Source organism: Hydra vulgaris, chromosome 03 (assembly GCF_038396675.1).
Source record: "Hydra vulgaris chromosome 03, alternate assembly HydraT2T_AEP".
Lineage (NCBI taxonomy): Eukaryota > Metazoa > Cnidaria > Hydrozoa > Anthoathecata > Hydridae > Hydra > Hydra vulgaris.
This window is the reverse complement of record NC_088922.1, coordinates 9,565,001-9,585,000: the sequence shown is the minus strand read 5'-3', so window position 1 is coordinate 9,585,000 and position 20,000 is coordinate 9,565,001. Positions and strand designations below refer to the sequence as shown.

At 30.8% G+C, this 20,000-nt stretch overlaps 2 protein-coding genes across 2 annotated transcripts; both read right to left on the bottom strand.

The window, feature by feature from the left end:
* Positions 1 to 2,660: 2,660 nt before the first annotated feature.
* LOC136078447 (uncharacterized) lies at positions 2,661 to 3,820 on the bottom strand. Its single transcript, XM_065794220.1, has 4 exons — positions 3,510 to 3,820; positions 3,317 to 3,459; positions 2,975 to 3,241; positions 2,661 to 2,890 (listed from the first exon to the last, which is right to left on the bottom strand). The coding sequence occupies exons 1-4, from the start codon at positions 3,818 to 3,820 to the stop codon at positions 2,661 to 2,663; spliced, it is 951 nt and encodes a 316-aa protein (XP_065650292.1).
* Positions 3,821 to 3,892: 72 nt separating this feature from the next.
* Positions 3,893 to 4,741, bottom strand: LOC136078446 (zinc finger MYM-type protein 1-like). Its single transcript, XM_065794219.1, has one exon. It carries the CDS (start codon positions 4,739 to 4,741, stop codon positions 3,893 to 3,895), a length of 849 nt encoding a protein of 282 aa, XP_065650291.1.
* Positions 4,742 to 20,000: the final 15,259 nt, after the last annotated feature.

Below are 20,000 nucleotides of genomic sequence, written 5' to 3'. Positions count from 1 at the left end.
GGCTGTACGATCAAAAAAATTGCTTCAAAAAGCGCTGTGAAGTTTTGGCCTCCATTTGAGACTGCAAACAAGAACTTGCATGATTCATATGTTGATGTAGCAGAGAAATCAATAAGAAATGCTGCATTTGAAATCAGACAAAATGTACTCAATGATAACTACCATGAAGATACAGTTGTCAATATATCTGCAAGTACAGATGGATCATGGCAACGTCGTGGATATGCATCATTAAATGGTGTAGTCACCCAAATATCTAATGGAAAGTGTGTTGACATTAAAGTTCTTTCAAAAATCTGTAGGTCTTGCAGTTTATGGGAAAAGAAACGAGGGTCAGATGACTACAATTAGTGGAAATTCGGACACAACTGCAAAATCAACCATGTGGGCAGCTCTGGTGCAATGGAAGTAGAAGGTGCAATAAAGATCTTTGGTCGTTCAGTAAATAATCGAAAACTTCGATACACTACCATACACTTCGATACATTGATGATGGAGAGACCAAGTCAAACCAAAGTGTTGTTACATCAAATCCTTATCCAGACTTTGAAATTAGAAAAGCAGAATGTGTAGGGCATGTGCAAAAACGATGTGGTGCACGGCTAAGAACTTTGCGAATAAACTATCGTGGTAAACTGTTAACAGATGGTAAACCTTTGGCAGGTAAAGGACGCCTTACCGACAAAGTAATTAATAGACTACAGAATTATTATGGCTTAGCAATACGCCAAAATACAGATAATCTTTACAAAATGAAAAAAGCAATTGGTGCTATCATTTTTCATTGCTGTGAAAATGATGACTCAAACAAACGTCATGAACTTTGTCCAAAAGGAGCCAAATCTTGATGCAAATATAACTCAAGCCTAGCTACAGGCAAAAACACTTATAAGTCTAACATAACTATTCCTCAAGCAGTTGCAAATATCCTTAAACCAATCTTTTCATATCAGGATCTTGCAAACTAAAAAATGCTTGCATGGTAAAACACAAAATGCAAATGAATCTCTGAATGGTATGATATGGACCAAATGTTCAAAAGGAGTTCTTACAGGAAAAGATTTATTAGAGATGGCTGCAGCATCTGCTGTTATTTGCTTTAATGAAGATTCCCAGGGACTACTCCCTATATTTATAAAGATCGGTATTGTACCTGGAAAGTATACTTTTAAAGGACTGCAAAATATTGATGTTAAAAGCGTTAGAGAGATGAACAAAAAGTCAGCAGAGCCAGCCAAAAAACGAAGAAGAAAGCTAAGATCAATTAAAAAAGGTTACAGTGATAAAACAAATGAAAATGAGGATGAATTTTATGCCTCTGGTTCTTTTACTTAAACTGTATGCTATTTTTTGATTTTATCTGTTTTAGTGTTTTTCTCTATTTACAAATTTTCTATCTTCTAACAAAGATATCTTTAGTTTGGTTTAATATTTTTCTTTGAAATTTTTAACAGAGATAAAATTTAGTTAGGTGAATGTGCTGAGTTAAAAATATTTACACTATGGTATCCTATTCAAATAAAAATTTGGGTAACTTGGGCTATTTTGGTATTTAATTTAAGCATTACACTAAATTGCAAATTCCAGAGCATTAAAAAAAATATATAATTTTTTTTTTGACTCAGCACATAGTTCATACAATAAACAATGTTTTTGAAAAGTTTGACTTAATTTGAAAAATTTGGCAGTTAGTTATCCTTGTTGAAAAATATGCTGTTTTTAAGTTAATTATGCACATAATTAATGACGTATGTTGAAAATATGAAAAACTTGTATTTTTTTATCTGTTTTGATTCCAATGCTACTAAAATGTTTAAGTATGAGGTAAAAAAGCGATTCTATCAATATTTTTTTTAAATAGTGGGTAGCCACCTTAAGAACAAATAAATCCCCCTCCCCGTTGATAGCCCTTGAGGTAAATGAGTTATTTAAATTTTTCCATGATAAATTTTAGTTTATGTTTTATCATTAGTAAATAGGTTGTACTAATATCACGGTAATTAGAAATATACCTTAAAATATTTTAAGTTCTGAAAAATTTTAAAAATGAAATAACAATTTAAAAATAAAATGTATTAATTAACAATAAATAAATGTCAAACATTGCGTTCAAACTTCGGTGTCACTTACGTCACATTCGCTTCTGTCATCGCTTGACTGTGACACTTGTTTCTAAAATATGATTTTTAAAAAAATCGGTAAGAAATAAATTAAAAGTTTTTTGTACACAATTTTACTTTGTTATTGTTGCATATTTTTGTTATATTACTGTAATATATACATTATATGGTTTCACACACGTTTGTCCTTAAGATTTCCAACCTGCTTCTAAACATAACAATCCGTGTTTGTGACAACTGCATAAATTTGTCCCGTACTTATTTTAAGAATTATCTTTGCATTTACATCTTATTATTTGAAGCAAGTTTTCAGATGCAATATTCTTATTGTTACTAATCCCCAATCGTCTGGAATAAGCTGAAATGAATCCTCTAGTACCTTCCAAATAACAACCTAAAATAACAATAGAAATCCTTAATTGAACTCAGAGGTTGCCTTTGAACTTTAGAGGTCCTGGGCAAGATCAAAATGTGAGGCCCCCCTAAAATGAAAAATTTTTTTTTAATTATTTTTATTAAATTATTATTATAGTCATGACTTCATTGAAACTTGACTTTACGAGCTTTAATATAAACAAATGTTTCAACTAATGCACTAATATCTATGTTCTTTAACTCGTCAATTTCAATTGATATCTCAGCTAAACCTGTAAGTCTGCACTGTAATATATTTGACCTTAAGTAGGTTTTAATTAATTTAAGTTTTGAGAAACTTCTTTCTGCGGAAGCAACAATGAGTGACAATGTCAATGAAACTCCCAATGCTATAACTAAATTTGAAAAAGATTGTTTGTATTGATTTTCTAAAATAAATTTGGTCAGTGCCTTAGGGAGCAATTTTCATGGAGCCATACTGGATATTGCTTTGATTTCATCAAATATCTGATTTGAAATCGCATCTGAATGTCCATCTTCAGTTAAGGCAACCTCTAAATCCTTGCTATGTTTCTTAAGTGCTTCAGTATTTTGGGTGACTTCTGGAATTTTATAAAAGAATCCAAAAAGCTCAGAAAGTTCTTTCAGTTGATTAAATTGACTTGTTAAAAATGATAGCGCTTGATCTACTAGTACATTGAAAACGTCCACCACATATTGTGTTTCTGGATTTAAAATTGGTTCATCTGCAGATTGATAGGAAAAATTAGTTTTATCTTTCGGGGACGAACTGTATTTTCAGCTTCAAACTGAGGACTTACTTCTAATTCTTCTGCAATTTCCATAGCAAAAAAGTTTGGCATCCTTAATTCCTTTATCATGAAAGTCATTAAAATAATTGAGTAGTTGGTCAATTTCGGTTTGTGCTGTTGATAGATCATAGTCTGGAGACTGTATCTTTTTGCTGACCAAATTTAATAGAAATGATATGTCATACCATACACTCAAGCTTACCATAATGTAAATTTGGACATATGCTTGGCTAGATTGTTTGCCTGAAATTTGGTAGATGTATCATACTCTGAACTGTTAGCAATTTCAACTAGAGCATCATAAACTTTGGAATATTTATATTTTAATGTCTTTAAGCTTTCCACTCGAGACTCCCATCGAGTATCAGACAGTGGCTTCAAAGTCAAAGTTTGCAATGATTTCATTAAAATGCTCCATCTGATATTAGAATCTGAGAAAAAGTTATAAACTTCTTGTACCAAACCAAAAAATGACACTGCTTTCGAAGAAGATTTTGCAGCATCACATACCATCAAATTCAAACTGTGGGCACTACATGACACAAAAAACGCTCTAGGATTAATGTCTCTTATTCTTTTTTGCACTCAAGAATGAATCCCTTTCATCTTTGCTTCATTATTATATGATCGACATCGACAATTTAATATATCTAGACTTGTTTCTGTCAAATGTTTCAGGAAAGTTTCTGCTAAAACTTCACCGGTTGTCCTATTTACATCAACAAATCCAATAAAATGCTCTTCAACTTCAAACAACTTGCAGTTGTAAAATCTAAGAACTAAGGTTAATTGTTCTTGGAGAGTTACGTCTGTAATGCAATCCATAATTATTGAATAATATTTTGCATTCTGACAATTTAAAATTATAGATTTCTTTATCTCTGAACCCAAAAGTTGAATATTTTGGTTTTGAATGTTTTTGCCAAGATAGTGATCACTTACTTCGTGTGATTTAATTTTTCTTAGATGCTCGTGAAGTATTGGATCAAATTCTGAAATCATTTCAATCAAGCCCAAAAAATTTCCATTGCCTTTAGAAAATAATTTATCAGTGTGTCCTTGAAATGCTAAATTGTGAGAGGCAAGAAATTTTATAACTGAAATTATTCTCTTTAAAATGTTTTGCCAATACTCCGCTTCTAATTTGATTTTTTTTAAGTCGCATTCATTGACAGTCTCATTTTTCTTCATTCTTGCAGCCAAATCCAACCACTTTCCAAAGCATTCCTTGTGGTTAACGGACTTCTCATGGTCCTTGAGATCTGATGTTATATGTTTCCAATCAGAATATCCATTTTCAGTTAATTTTGTGCTCTTTTTTCCGATAGAAAATATTTTGTAATGAAAACAAAATATGCTGTTTGAATGCTTGGAATAAACTAACCATTTTCTTTCATAGGTTTCCCCATTTGGAAAATGCCCTTTATAATACATCACAGAGAATTTTCATCCATCGTCATCTTTTGGAAAATCTTCCTCCTTCAGTTTTATAGGACCTTGTTGAACCAGAATTTCTCTAAATGAATTCATTAACATTTTGGGCCAAAGAGCAGGATCCTCAATTCTGAAATGCAACAATTAAGGAAATTAGAACTGGATCTTTCATAAGAGAAGAAAGATTTATACAGTAGAGTCTCGATTATCCAACTAATACTGGACCAAGGGGTGTCGGATAAGAGAAAAAATTGTCGGATAACAAGGATATGAAGAATAAAAAAAAAAAATTTTTTATATGCATTAGTAGGTTACAGTTCTTAATGTGATTGTGCGTATTTATATTATTTAAATAACGCAAAACAAGGCAAAAATACGCAAAATATCAATAGAAACTATGAAAAGGAAAGGTAAATTAACAATTAAAAAAAAAAAAATGGAAAAAAATTCTTTTCGGATAACCGAGTGACGGATAATAGGGACTGTACTGTTTTCATACATAAAATAATTTCCTACTTACTGTGATGTTGATGAAAACGTAATATTTTCTTCAACAAGATTATTTTCTGAAACTTAGAGGGGCTGTTGATCATCTTCGGGTTGAGGGCCATAAATCCCATTATCATCTTCTTCAAGCTGTATTGGACCTGGGTTGTATTTTCCATGATGATGAGGTAGTGTATCTGGATCTTCTTCAAGCTGTATTGGACCTGGATTGTCTTCTCCATGATGATAAGGTAGGGTCTCTGGATCATCTTCAAGCGCAGGAAGATTGTCAAGATCATCTTGAGGTTGTGGATCTTCAAGATGAGAGGTATCATCAGGATGAGGACGATGTGCAACTTTAGAAGTAGCGATCTCTTGAATATTTGCATCACTCAGTGGCTTAATGTGACGCAAAATTAAATTCTTCTGAGTGGCGAGGTATTTTTCTTCCTCGAGTTTTCTTTTTCTCTTGACCAGATTCAAACTTTCTCCCAATCATAATTACTGTCTGATGAGTTTTGATGTAGCAAGCAATTTCCTTCTGTGCCAACAAGGATGGAGAAACAAAACAGAACTGACTGAAAGTAAAAAAGCCAAAGTACTTTGGAAAAACGAGTATATCCATAGTTATAGTATATTTATTCCGGTTGGTATGCTTTTCTCATTCAAGTTGTTCAAATGTTCAAAGCTCGCAAATCTAAAGAATAAGATTTGACAGACATGTAAAAATGTTAATATTTTTATTAAGAAATATATATTTAAATTTTAAAATTATGAGGCCCTAAAAATCCTGAGGCCCCGGCAAAATCCGGAATGGCCCCGCCCCCCCCCCCCCAAAGGCAGCCTCTGATTGAACTTAATAGTAGAGTCTGGAGCAAGTTAGTTTAATATAATAGCTTACTTGTAAATGCACTGTTTTTCCATGAATACATATGACTGATCTTTACACTTTTTTAAATATTTATTTCAAGTTTAAGATTTGAAAAAATCATTTTTGTTAAGTCAGTGTGCGTTATGTGCATGAAGTTCATTGTCTTAAAGGCAAAAAAACTCTACAGTTTTGATTCCATTGTTGAGAAAAATTCAAATTTTTCAGCAAATGTGATCAAAAATACTCATAAAATATATTTAGTTGTTAAAATTTAAATAAAGTTGAAATCTTTGATTTAAAAGTTAGAATCTTCGAAACCTAAAAGTTGAAATCTTTGAACATGTAATATTTGAAGTTGTACGAGATGTTATTAAAAACGTTCTTATTCGTTTGTTTCGCTCAACAAAGAAAAGGTTTTAATACGCCATACTTTACAACATTCGTACTTTTAATTTATATTAAACATTAGAAACGACGGAAATATCAAAAACTTATTTATTATGAAAAAATCTTGGTTTTTATGGTTATACATCAACTGTAAATTGCTTATTTGAAAGTTTAGAAGATCTCACTCATCGCAAATCATAACTATAATTATAATTCTATAATTTAATACAAAAAATAAAACACTTTTTTTAAACTAAAAGTTGAGGTAGCGAACAGAATTCTAAAAATAGAACTTTTCAAAACAATGTAATAAAAATTTTTTATGAAAAACGTTTCCGGTTGTCTTTTTTTAATACTATTCATAATGCTCTTTTGAACGACAACGTTTTTTTAAATAATAAATATTATAAAAATGAGCGACATTTAAAAATAATAATTTTTCTGAAAAAGTTTTGCAAAAAATTTCCTCAACTACATCGAGTGTGTTGTTTAAAAACTGTGAATTTTCGAATGTGAAGCATAACATAAACAAAAATAAACGCTTCAACATAAATTAAAATTGGTGTGAAAACTGTATGACTAGATTAGAAATAGAATTTAATATTTAACAAAAATAACTACGTTAAATCATTGAGTACAAAAAAAAAAAAAAATTATCAGAAAAAAATTCCAGATAAAAATTGCGATTTCCAATCCAAATGAAATGAAATGTTTGCTTTCATTTCAAGTATCACTAGTTTACCTTGTTTAATTGTCACTAGTTTACCTTGTTTAATTGTCACTAGTTTACCTTGTTTAATTGTCACTAGTTTACCTTGTTTAATTGTCACTAGTTTACCTTGTTTAATTGTCACTAGTTTACCTTGTTTAATTGTCACTAGTTTACCTTGTTTAATTGTCACTAGTTTACCTTGTTTAATTGTCACTAGTTTACCTTGTTTAATTGTCACTAGTTTACCTTGTTTAACTGTCACTAGTTTACCTTGTTTAATTGTCACTAGTTTACCTTGTTTAATTGTCACTAGTTTACCTTGTTTAATTGTCACTAGTTTACCTTCATGTTTAATTGTCATTTTATGAGTTCAGATAGAAACATGACATAAAATTTAGGTGCAGTTAACATAAAGACTTTTATTTAATTCAGTTTGATTGTATTAACGAAGAAGATTTTTTGTTGGCATATTTCAACTGCCTTCTCGGGGAGAATCAAGGGGGCAAATTTGTTTTTTATTTTATTTTGTTACATCTTAACAACAGAAGCTGTTATCCGGGGAAGGAGGGTATGGTGGTGTGTGGTTATGTGTGTGGGTGTGACCCCACATCCTCCAAAGAAGGTGATTTTCAAGACATAGTTGGTTTTTTGAAAAGTATAGTCGTTATGTGTCAAATACCAAATGGGTATTTGACACATAACATTCGACAGTCCTGACCAACTAGTAAAGGGGAAATTTATAGATTATTAGAATGGATTTGGGGGCAAGCAAGACCATAAATTTTAATATAGTTTCATAACATTTTTAAATAGTCTGCCTTTTAGAACTAATTCAATTTAATCTTTTTCAAACAACATGTTGAGTTACATACATAGAAAAAAATTAATGTCAAAAATTCTAAGGGAGAACAATAGCCCCCATTGCCCCATCTATGGATCTGCCCTTGTTTTCTTCTTAAGATTTTCGATTTGCATTCTGAGACATTTTAGATAATATTTCTCTGAAAGATTGTATTTTCGTAATTAACGTTTTCTATTTAAATAAAAAGAGCTTTGCTGTATAAGGCTCAGCTAAGATATAAATACAGGATTATACAGGGTTTGATCTGAGACATATAGTATTATTTATGTTAATAGTTTATTTTATTTTATTATTATATGCTAATAATATATGTTAAGTACTTTCTTTTCTCATTTTATGTGATTATTAACTAAGGAACTTGAAAAAAATTTTTTAGTAGATAATGTCCTTCTAGATCAATAACGGCAACGCTTTCTTCCTACTGGACCGATAGCACTATTACCTGCAAGTTTATTCTTATTTGAAGGTAAGTTTTTACTGATTTATTAAATGATTGCAATGAAAATTATTTTTCAGTTAAACAATTATTTCAGCAGCTTAGTTTAGTCTTCTACTAAAGATCATTGTCAAGAATTAATGAAGATGACTGATCCCAGTAAACACATGGCGTCTTAAAGACGTCTAAAAAACGTCTTTTCGACGTCTAGACGTCTAAAAGACGTTTTTTAGACGTCTTTAAGACGTCGTGTGTTTACAGGGATGAAGCTTTTGTTGGTTGTATAAACAAGGCATTTTTGTATACAAGATTATCTGAGGTTATACAGATTTATCTGAGATTTTTTTTATTAAAATGATTGCAACATTTTTAGTTTTAATTTTCTCTGCTTAGTTTTGTTTTCTTATTTTTTAACTCGGTATGTTTGACAATATTCGAAACATACCGAGTTAAAAAATAAGGCAGACTATTTAAAAATGTTATGAAACTATATTAAAATTTATGGTCTTGCTTGCCCCCAAATCCATTCTAATAATCTATAAATTTCCCCTTTACTAGTTGGTCAGGACTGTCGAATGTTATGTGTCAAATACCCATTTGGTATTTGACACATAACGACTATACTTTTCAAAAAACCAACTATGTCTTGAAAATCACCTTCTTTGGAGGATGTGGGGTCACACCCACACACATAACCACACACCACCATACCCTCCTTCCCCGGATAACAGCTTCTGTTGTTAAGATGTAACAAAATAAAATAAAAAACAAATTTGCCCCCTTGATTCTCCCCGAGAAGGCAGTTGAAATATGCCAACAAAAAATCTTCTTCGTTAATACAATCAAACTGAATTAAATAAAAGTCTTTATGTTAACTGCACCTAAATTTTATGTCATGTTTCTATCTGAACTCATAAAATGACAATTAAACATGAAGGTAAACTAGTGACAATTAAACAAGGTAAACTAGTGACAATTAAACAAGGTAAACTAGTGACAATTAAACAAGGTAAACTAGAGATTTATCTGAGATTTTTTTTATTAAAATGATTGCAACATTTTTAGTTTTAATTTTCTCTGCTTAGTTTTGTTTTCTTATTTTTTAACTCGGTATGTTTGACAAGTTGCCTTTTTTTCCATTTATTTATAAATCTCTTCGCAATCATGACTAAGTAAATTTATGGAACTATAAAATCTTTTTTAAAATTATTCCAAGTAGTTAAATATTTATCTGACAACATTTTTATGTAATGAAACAACGAGCTCTTATTAGATTGGTGTTAGGTTAAGGTGTTTCCGCCTTATATTTATACAAAAACAGGAACAATAATGGTATAAAACTTTACACTCTAGCGTTTATTGAGCCGTATAGTTTTATATTATATTTTTAGTGTTTTCTTTAAAAAAAGTTTTTTGTTTTTTGTTAACTTTTAAACAAAAACCTTTCTTTTTTTTAAATTGTTTTTTTGAATAACGCTTAATTTACCTCAAACCAGTATTAAGCATATTTTGGTCTTTGAGATAGGTAACTTATAGACATGGAGCAAACTTCAAACATTTAAATGTATATACTTATGTTAAATAAAGATTATTTATTATTTAAAATTCCCAATGTTTTTGCTCACCCTACCCCAAACGTGAGAGCAACAAGTTCAATAAACAACTTCCACTCATTGGACAATTGATTTTTTGTTTACAATTACAATTTTCTGTAGTTTTTTCATTTAGGATTTCTTTTTTGTTTAACAAAGCCTTATTGTGACCTTTTATAATTCTTTCCATATTTTTTGTGCAACTGTAGCTAACGTTAATTGTATTTCGATTAAAAATTTTATGTAATTTATTAGATCGCGGGAAATGCTTATCGCCCAATTTTAAAAACACTTTTCCTATGTTAGTAGAAACATTTCTGCTATATGGGGGGTTGAACCAAATTACATTTCTAGTTCTATTTCGTTTTTTTGTATTTTTTTTTTCAGGGTCAAATTTTAGTTCAAAATTTTCAAAACCACTTTTTTTAGGGCATCTTCAAATATTCGTTTAGAGGAATTGAATACATTTTCATTTGAGGAGTTTTGGTTTAATCTGTTATTAATTGAAATCGGGATTTGTTTTAGAACTTGGGGTGGATGGTTAGAGTTAATGTTAATATATAATAGTTCATCGTTTGGTTTTTTGAAAGGCTTATATGAATTTTCAGAAAGGTTAAATGAGACATTAAGATATATATATATATATATATATATATATATATATATATATATATATATATATATATATACACATACACATATATACATATGCACTAGTGTAGAAACAGGGGGCGTTAGAGGTGATAGCCCTACCTCAGCCTCCCCCACCCCTTACTTTTAAAAAATTTCTGCTTAAGCCTCCCCTAATTTCCATATCAACCCCCCCTCCCCAACTTTCTTAACTTTTCTACGACTTTTTTTACTTTTCTACTGTATATATATATCAAACTAAACGAACAAACGAAAATCATCAATGCAAATTTTGAGGTTTCAACTATGTATCAAAAAACTTCAAGTATTTAAAAGTATTCAAAAGTATACCGCAACACTTTTTTCAAGTAATAATATTTCTTTATGTCTATTTTTTGCTTCTTCCAACGCCTCTTGATTTCCTTTAAAATCTGAAATTAACTAAAAAATCCAAATTTTTTTTTTTTTTTGAGTTTATATATATTCGACATTATTAATATAAGTTTGTACAACATTTTACCGTGAAATATATGACTGGAGCAAGTAGAAGACAATAGTCTTATCATCTTGCCCCATTTTTGTCGTTGACAAAATATAACAAAATATAAACCAAATACAAATATAATAAAATATTTATAATACATATAAATTTTTTTATTTTTTATTTTTTTTTTTACTTCTTTTACAATGAACATCATTAAATAACCAAGCAAGTAATATAATAGAATTTCAAGAAAAAGGGAAGATTTAAATTGAAAAAGGAAAAATTTTAAAAATAAAAAAACATTTTAAAAATAAGAGATTGTTTCATTAATGTTGAGGTCAAGTAGCTGTTGCTTTACAACGCATTTAAAATGTTGGAATGAGTTTATCGTTTTTATTTTGTTTATTAGAAATGAGTTCCACAATCGGGGTCCTCTGCTGGATATTGAGAATTAAGATTGTCTTAAAGAGGTTTTCGGAATATAGTAGTTCTTGATAGAGTATTTTGTTTGATATTTGTGATTAATAAGGCGAAAAAAGTTATAAAAGACTTCAGGGACCAGATCATTTTTGAGTTTAAACATGAACTGAATGCAATAGATATTTTATTCGTAGATATTAAGAACTCTCAGTTCCTTCATTAAATGTTTAGAATTGGCATTTCTATTTGCGTTTGTTAATATACGGCATGCTTGTTTCTGTTTTTTATATATTAAATCTAATTTTGATTGGTAGGTACTAGCCCAGGCAATATTGCAGTAGGTAATATAGCTATGTATATATGCAAAATAAAAACTTTTAAGGCATGCATTATTTAAAATATATCTGGTTTTATGCATAATTCCAATGTTTTTAGATATTTTGTTTTTAATATATTAATGTGGTCTTTCCAGCTAATATGTTCATCTAAGAATACCCCGAGAAATTTAACTGAGAACGTTCGATTTAGTCTAACTTTGTCTAATAGAATATCTGGAAGTTTTAATGGTAGTTTGTCTGAATTGTATGGTTTTGTGAAAAAGATATAATTACTTTCCTTAATACTGACAGAAAGTTTGTTTGCTTTAAACCAATCGCTCAACTCTTCGAGTTCCTGATTTACTGTATTAAAAAGTATAGTAATGTTAGAGTGGGTATAGAAAGGTTGAGTGTCATCTGCGAAAAGAATGAAGTTCAATATACTGGAAGATAAAAATATGTCATTTATATAGATTAGGAAAAGCAGAGATCCTAGAATAGACCCCTGGGGAACACCACATGTGACGATTTCAAGGGGAGTGTATGTTTTATTGTAAAATAAGGCTTGTTTACGGTTTTTTAGATAGCAACTGAACCATTTTAAATTATTATTTTTTATACCATAATTATAAAGTTTGTATAGAAAGATCTCGTGGTCCACTGTATCGAAAGCCTTTGAAAGGTCGATAAATACTCCTAGGGTGTGTTTGTTTTTGTCGAAGCCACTTAAGATTTCGTTTACTAATTTTATTACAGCATGTTCAGTTAAGTGGTCTTTTTTAAATTCGTATTGGTTATTGTAGAGGATGTTATGATTTTGAAGGTATGTAAAGAGTCTATAATACATTATGCGCTCCAATATTTTTGAGAAGCATGGGAGTATGGAGATGGGTCTGTAGTTAGATAAAGTCGAGTCATCTCCGCTTTTAAATACTGGAACTACGCGTGCTAATTTTAGGCGGTCAGGAAAAACTCCATTTTTTAATGAGAGATTAAAGATATACATTTAGATATACATTAGGGGATATCATTTAGATATACATTAGGGGATATCATTTAGATATACATTAGGGGACATTTAGATATACATTAGGGACACAAAGATTTACATTAGGGGATACTCAATAACGTCATAAAAGTTTTTAACAACTTTAGAGTCTATGTCATCAAGACCAGAACTTTTTCTGGACTGTATGGTTTCAAAAGCATTCCAAAGCTCATCAGGAGATAATGCTAACTTGATTATTCAAACATATAATATTATTTGTAATTAAATTAAGCAGTAAATTTAAAATAAAAAGAGGAGAGCAACTATTGTACTTGTAGGAGATTCATATTATAAAACTCTAAATAAAACAAGTTAGTCTTCCACTTAAAAGTTATACCCTATCTCGGGAAAAATCTATTCGTAAAAACACTTTTGCTGTTTTTAAATATAGAACTTTTAAGTATTGTACACCATGGCTGATGTAACAAGCAATGATGTACAATACGGTACTATTATTATAATAGTCTAATAAGTTTTCTTTAGTTTTTTTAATTTTTTGTAATTTCCAAAAATAAAATATGTCGGAAAAATAGATCGTACGCAACAACGCTATTTTATATGCTGTGTTCCGACCTGGCCTTACTAGCTTTAACTAAAATTAAATTGTAAATATGCCGCCATGATGATTCACAAACAAATGCGGAGTTACAATACTTGTAGTTTTGTTTTGAAATAATTGTTTATATAATTTTGATCCCATTTAAAGCATGGTTTTTTGCTGCCTTATTTTACTACCTTATATACATCTTGGGTATTCAAACATTTAATTTTTGTATTCGCTTTACTGGAAAAACTAACTTACTTTTAAAAGAATTTTGCTTAAAAAATAATTTTAAGCATAGTTGTAAATTTTTATTGTAACAAGAGTTCATCTTCAAAATCAAAAAACTCCACATTTTTAATTAAGGATGCTTGGAAGCACGGAGCCCACTACTGCTACCCTAATTTTGAAGGCCAACGGTGTGAGTAACCCTATTGAATAAAAATAGTTAACTGATATTTACTATATTTAGCAACGCAAGTCTATTCATATAACACTTCTTCTCGCGAGGGCTCGTCATATATGCTTAACGTCAGTGCCCCTTTGTGAACCATATAGACATGCTTAACGTCAGTGCCCCAGTGAACCATTTTTACAGCACTTATTTCACGATGTATATCACCTATTTCAAGCCCTGTTTTACTAATGATATTTTGTGCGCGAGAGGTAAATATCCATTGTTCCACACTTGTATGGGTAAGACGGTTTTTTATAATTTCATTTTTAAATTCAAACTATATTATGAGGAGTTTGAAGCTAAGTTTTACAAATGCCTGTCCAAATGTATACTAATTACAGAAAAGGATTATGCGTTTTTATTTTATCACCATAACTAAATTTTAACAATAACATAATCTGAGACTTAAAATATTAAATTCAAAATAGATATAGTTAACAGAGAAATAAAAGAGCAACACAAAAAATATATAGATAATATATTGATTTACATTATATATAAAATGAAATTAAAAATAGTAAAAACATAACAATTATGCCATGTAAATCAATATCAAAATACAATGTTTTAGAATCAGAAGCGAATGATAAAATAAAATACATGTTTTTTAAAAACAGTTACTCACAAGTCTCTAATACGCAGTGAAGGGAGAGGGAGAGAGATAAGAATGCCGTGGGTAGAAAATAAAAAAAATCTAATTGACAAAGTGGGGTGGCTAATAAAGTCTTAATTAAGAGTTGAGTAGCTTCCTCCTTGCTAACTAGATATCTTTTCCCACATATATATAGTAAGCGACGGGGGCCCCGGCCCCGGCTAACAAAAAGACTTTTTGCAAACCCGGCCCCGACCATGGCAAAATTATAAGATATAGCAGGGGTTGATAGCGGGGGCTAGAAAAAAATTTATAATACTTTTTGTACTATAATTTTATATTTACATTTACTCTTTATTCATACTGGCATATATTTATATATTTTCAAACTCTAATTTACTTTCAACAAGATTGCAAGCAACCACTATTAAGTTATGAGTTCTTTATCATTGAGGACAGGTTAAAATACTAGAAAATGGTTAACTGAAGACTTTAAAAGTTGCAGGATGTATTAAAATGAAAGCACGAAGATGGGGAAGAGTTAAAAGGCTTTTGTGCAAGGAAAAAAAACTGAACTAATAAAAGTTTTTATAGCATGAATGGACAGGTACAGTAAAAGGATGCAACTTGTTGAATAAGAAGCCAAGTAAGGATGAGTTTTGATTTATTTTAATAGTGATGATAGCACGTTCAAACATTGACCATGAAAGTATTTATTTAGATGGTGGGATACAATACCCTTTCTTATTTATATAAACTTTAGTATTTATTTGGTCTTGTTTTGCAAAAGTAGAAGATGAACAAATGAATGTGTGGTTTGACTCTAACACAACAAGAAAAGAAGGCATAGTTTTAGACAGGTTAGAAAAAAGCGTCTTATCGGACAACGTTTGTTAGAGAAGATTAAAATGATTTAGGTATCAGAATGTAGAGAAGTCATGTAGAAATAAAAAAACTTGAAAAGAGTGCCTTATATGTTGTATGAATAAGGTTTAGTTGAAGAAAGAAAATGCTCTAGATTGTTAATGTTAGAGAAACAGCATAAAAGAGGAAAGCTAAAGCCTGATGATGATGAAGATGATGATAATAACGATGATAGTAATAATGATGATGATAATGATGATTATGATCATGATAGTAATAATGATATGATGATCATGTTGATCAAAATTATGTATATATATATATGCATATATCTACAAAATATAACATGAATTTTGAATTAAAAAAATATACTTTAGGATGTATAAATGTTTATACATGGATTATTATGGATGTATAAATGTTAAGGTCACAAACCCGGGGCCGGGTTTGTGACCCTAACATTTATATATACATTATATTATATATATATATTATATATATAATATATATATATTATATATATATTATATATATATATATATATATATATATATATATATATATATATATATATATATATATATATATATATATATATATATATATTATATATATTAGGGATGTGCGAAATTCGAAACTTCGATTGCGAATTCGAAACTGACTTTTAGTTTTGTTTCGAATCGAACTTTTTTTTTAGTTTTGAACAATTCGAATTTTCGAAGTATAGTATCTTTGTTTCGAAGCGAACCCAAAGTTAATCGAATTTTATCGTTTAAAAGTGAAAGAAAAAAGTTATACAGTTCCACAATGGCGGATAGTAACGATGGTAATTGTCGAAGTATTGTCTGGGAATTTTTTAGTAGACAAAAAACGAATGGCAATAGAATTATAGGCATTTGCAAAATAGGAACATGCAAGTTACCTGTTCAGTGTCCAACTGGAGTAACAACAGGTCTTTATGCTTACTTACGTGCTGCTCATCCGAAAGCGCATAAGGAGTGTGTAGCGAGAAATGAAGAGAATTGTCAAAGAAAACTTGCAGAACAAGAACTGAAAAATGAAAATAAAAAGCAAAGTAAAGTTAATGACCTTTTTAATAAGAAAGCACATTGGTCGTCAAGTCATCTAAATGCCATCGCTATAACGAATTCGGTTGGTCGCATGCTTGCTCTAGACATGTTGCAATACGAAAGCATTCTTGAATCTTTAGACAAGACTATTAATAATTGGGAGCTTCCTCGGACTGTTCCAATTTATGCGTTACGTAATAATGGCAGTAATATGAAAAGCGCCATGAATCTCTCACAATCATTTTATGATCTTTCTTGTTTTGATCACACTTTACAATAACCATCAATGATGCCGTGAGTGAAATTGATGGAATGCAGACTGTCCTTCCAAAAGCCGTCGTATTGTGTCACATTATCACCATAGCTGCCAGGCTACACAGAATTTGCACAGAGAGCAGAAGCGATTAGGAAAGGTAGAACGAGAACTGATAATCAATGTTGCTACTAAGTGGAACTCGGATTACTTTATGCTGAAAAGATTATGCGAAGAAAATGATGCTATATCTGCGGAGCTAGCAATAAGTGAAAAAATTGATAACTTGACTAATGAAGACTGGAAGCTTGCTGAAGGCTATCACACAATTCTTGCTCCATTTGAACAAGCAAGTAGAGAATTATGTGGCAAGAACTATCCAACGTTGTCTATGAAAATTCCAGCTTTGCATGGCTTAAATCAGAAATTGCAGCAATTCATCAATGATCCTTCACATAAGGGTTGTGGTGCACTTATTGCTCGAAAATTAAAGTTAAAACTAGACCGACGATTTCCGCAATTCATATAAGCTTTGCCTGATGCAGCATGTACATTTCTTGATCCACGATACAAATCCATCTTCTTCTCTGAACAACAGCAAGCTACTGTTGTAGACATTCTTCATCAGTACTCTAAGGAATTCCGATCTCGTGGCGGTACTGGTGTTGGTGGAGGTATACATATATATATAAATACATATATATATATATATATATATATATATATATATATATATATATATATATATATATGTATATATATATACGGGGCGACTGAATAAGTGCGAATTTCATAACTGCGAATCTGCATAAGTGCGACTGGCATAAGTGCGAACAGGTACAAGCGCGAACTGGCATAAGTGCGAATCACTTGCAAAAACTGGCATAAGTGCGAACTAGCACAAGCGCGAACTGGCATAAGTGCGCCAAAAGAATTTGCAAACATTGGTATAAGTGCGAACTGGCATAAGTGCGAACTGGCATAAGTGCGAAACAATTGCAAAAACTGGCATAAGTGCGAACTGGCACAAGCGCGAACTGGCATAAGTGCGCCGAAAGAATTTGCAAACATTGGCATAAGTGCAAATTGGCATAAGTGGCGAATTGGCAAGTTCGCACTTATGCCAATTCGCACTTATGTCAGTTCGCACTTATGCCAATTCGCACTTATGCCAATGTTTGCAAATTCTTTCGGCGCACTTATGCCAGTTCGCGCTTGTGCCATTTTGCACTTATGCCAGTTTTTGCAATTGATTCGCACATATGCCAGTTCGCACTTATGCCAGTTCGCACTTATGCCAATGTTTGCAAATTCTTTTGGCGCACTTATGCCAGTTCGCGCTTGTGCCAGTTCGCACTTATTCCAGTCTTTGCAACTGCTTCGCACTTATGCAGATTCGCAGTTATGAAATTCGCACTTATTCAGCCTCCTCATATATACATATACATATATATATATATATATATATATATATATATATATATATATATATATATATATATATATATATATATATATATATATATATATATATTTATATATATATATATATATATATATATATCCAAGCTAGCACACATACATTGATAAAACGTTAGAACAATATTGTGCGTTGCGTTGGCCCAACATCGACCGCCAACGTTGTTTTTATATCATTTTGGTTACAAATGCGACATCGCCAACAACCAAAAAACAACGTTAATTCAACGTTGTATTTTAAGTCGGCATTGCGTGAGTTTAAGTCGAGTTAGAAAGATAGCATAGAGTAAGAGCGACAGACATTGCACGAGGTGTTAGAATGTGAAAATTAAAGTAAATGTGTAATTGGGTATCGTATTTTATCCTCCTCCGGCTAATTGCCATATGGAGGCAATATAAATGTGTAAATGTTATTATACCAAAATTATTAATCAATAATGTGTTGCATCTGATTAAAGAGACATTATTCATGTTTGCTTTGATCGTGGGTTGATATTTCATTACATAAAAAATATATTAGCAAATATATTTTATGATGAACTGAAATATCTAAATGAAAAATAATTCTCATAAATTATACAAATCTATATTTGTATACCCGCTTTTTCTCTATACAAACGCAATGTTAATGCACTGTATAAAATCCAACATATTTCCAATGTATGTACATACATCAAATCAACGACGTGTTAATAACATCGGATCAACGTTGGGTTTAGGTCGTAAAAAAAATCAAACTTTTGCGATGTTTTTACATACATTGGATCAACGTTAATTTATATATATTGAATCAACGTTGGGTTATATACAATGGATCAACGTTGGGTTTAGATCGTAAAAACAATCCACTTTTTGCGATGTTTTTACATACATTAATTCAGCGTTGGTTTACACATTAAGTCAACGTCGGTTTACTAACGTTGGGCCAACGTTGGGTTTACATCGTAAAAACAATCAACTTTTTGCGATGTTTTTACATACGTTGAACCAATGTAAATAAGCCAGCTGTTTTTAGTTCCGTCGGTATTAATTTCATCATTAAACAAATGACATTGGATAAACATTGGTTTTGCATTGGAAAAAACAGCCGACGTTTGCGATGGTTTTACATACGTTGGCCCAACGTAAGTGTGCTAGCTGGGATATATATATATATATATATATATATATATATATATATATATATATATATATATATATATATATATATATATATACATATATATATGTATATATACACATACATATAGATACATATACAGTATCGGACAAAATGAGTGCAACCAAATAATGCTAATTTAGTTTCTTTATATAAAAGTGCTGCATTTTTTCAATTTAGAGAAATAACTATGTAACTGTTTGGAGACAAAGTTCTTCAAGTTTTATTCATCACAAAGTTCATTACTTGTACACGAAAATTAATAAATTAATCAAAAGTATTTAAAAAAGTTGATTTCCTTCTGGACAAAACAAGTGCAACTCGACAAAATGTTGACCAAGCTGTATTTCGCTATCAATAATCAATCACAGCCTTGCATCTTCGAGACATAGATTTGATCAGGTGATCAATGAAACTCTGTGGAATCGCTGCCCAGGCCTTTTGGATTTGTTCAAACAGTTGATCCTTATTACAAACACCTTCACGATTAATTCTGCGATTGACGATTTCACATCGGTTCTCGATAGGGTTGAGATCCGCAGATTGAGGCGGCCAATCCATCACCGATAGGTGGTTGTCTTGAAACCACTGCTTGACTA

Excerpts from the sequence above, each read along its gene's own strand:
- LOC136078447 (XM_065794220.1), bottom strand. The coding sequence starts at position 3,820 with ATGGTATGTGATGCTGCAAAATCTTCTTCGAAAGCAGTGTCATTTTTT. Across the intron at positions 3,460-3,509 it reads ATGTCCAAATTTACATTATG|CAAAAAGATACAGTCTCCAG; the intron begins GTAAGCTTGAGT and ends AAATTTGGTCAG. Across the intron at positions 2,891-2,974 it reads TGAAATCAAAGCAATATCCA|TTATAGCATTGGGAGTTTCA; the intron begins GTATGGCTCCAT and ends TTTCAAATTTAG.
- LOC136078446 (XM_065794219.1), bottom strand. The coding sequence starts at position 4,741 with ATGTATTATAAAGGGCATTTTCCAAATGGGGAAACCTATGAAAGAAAA.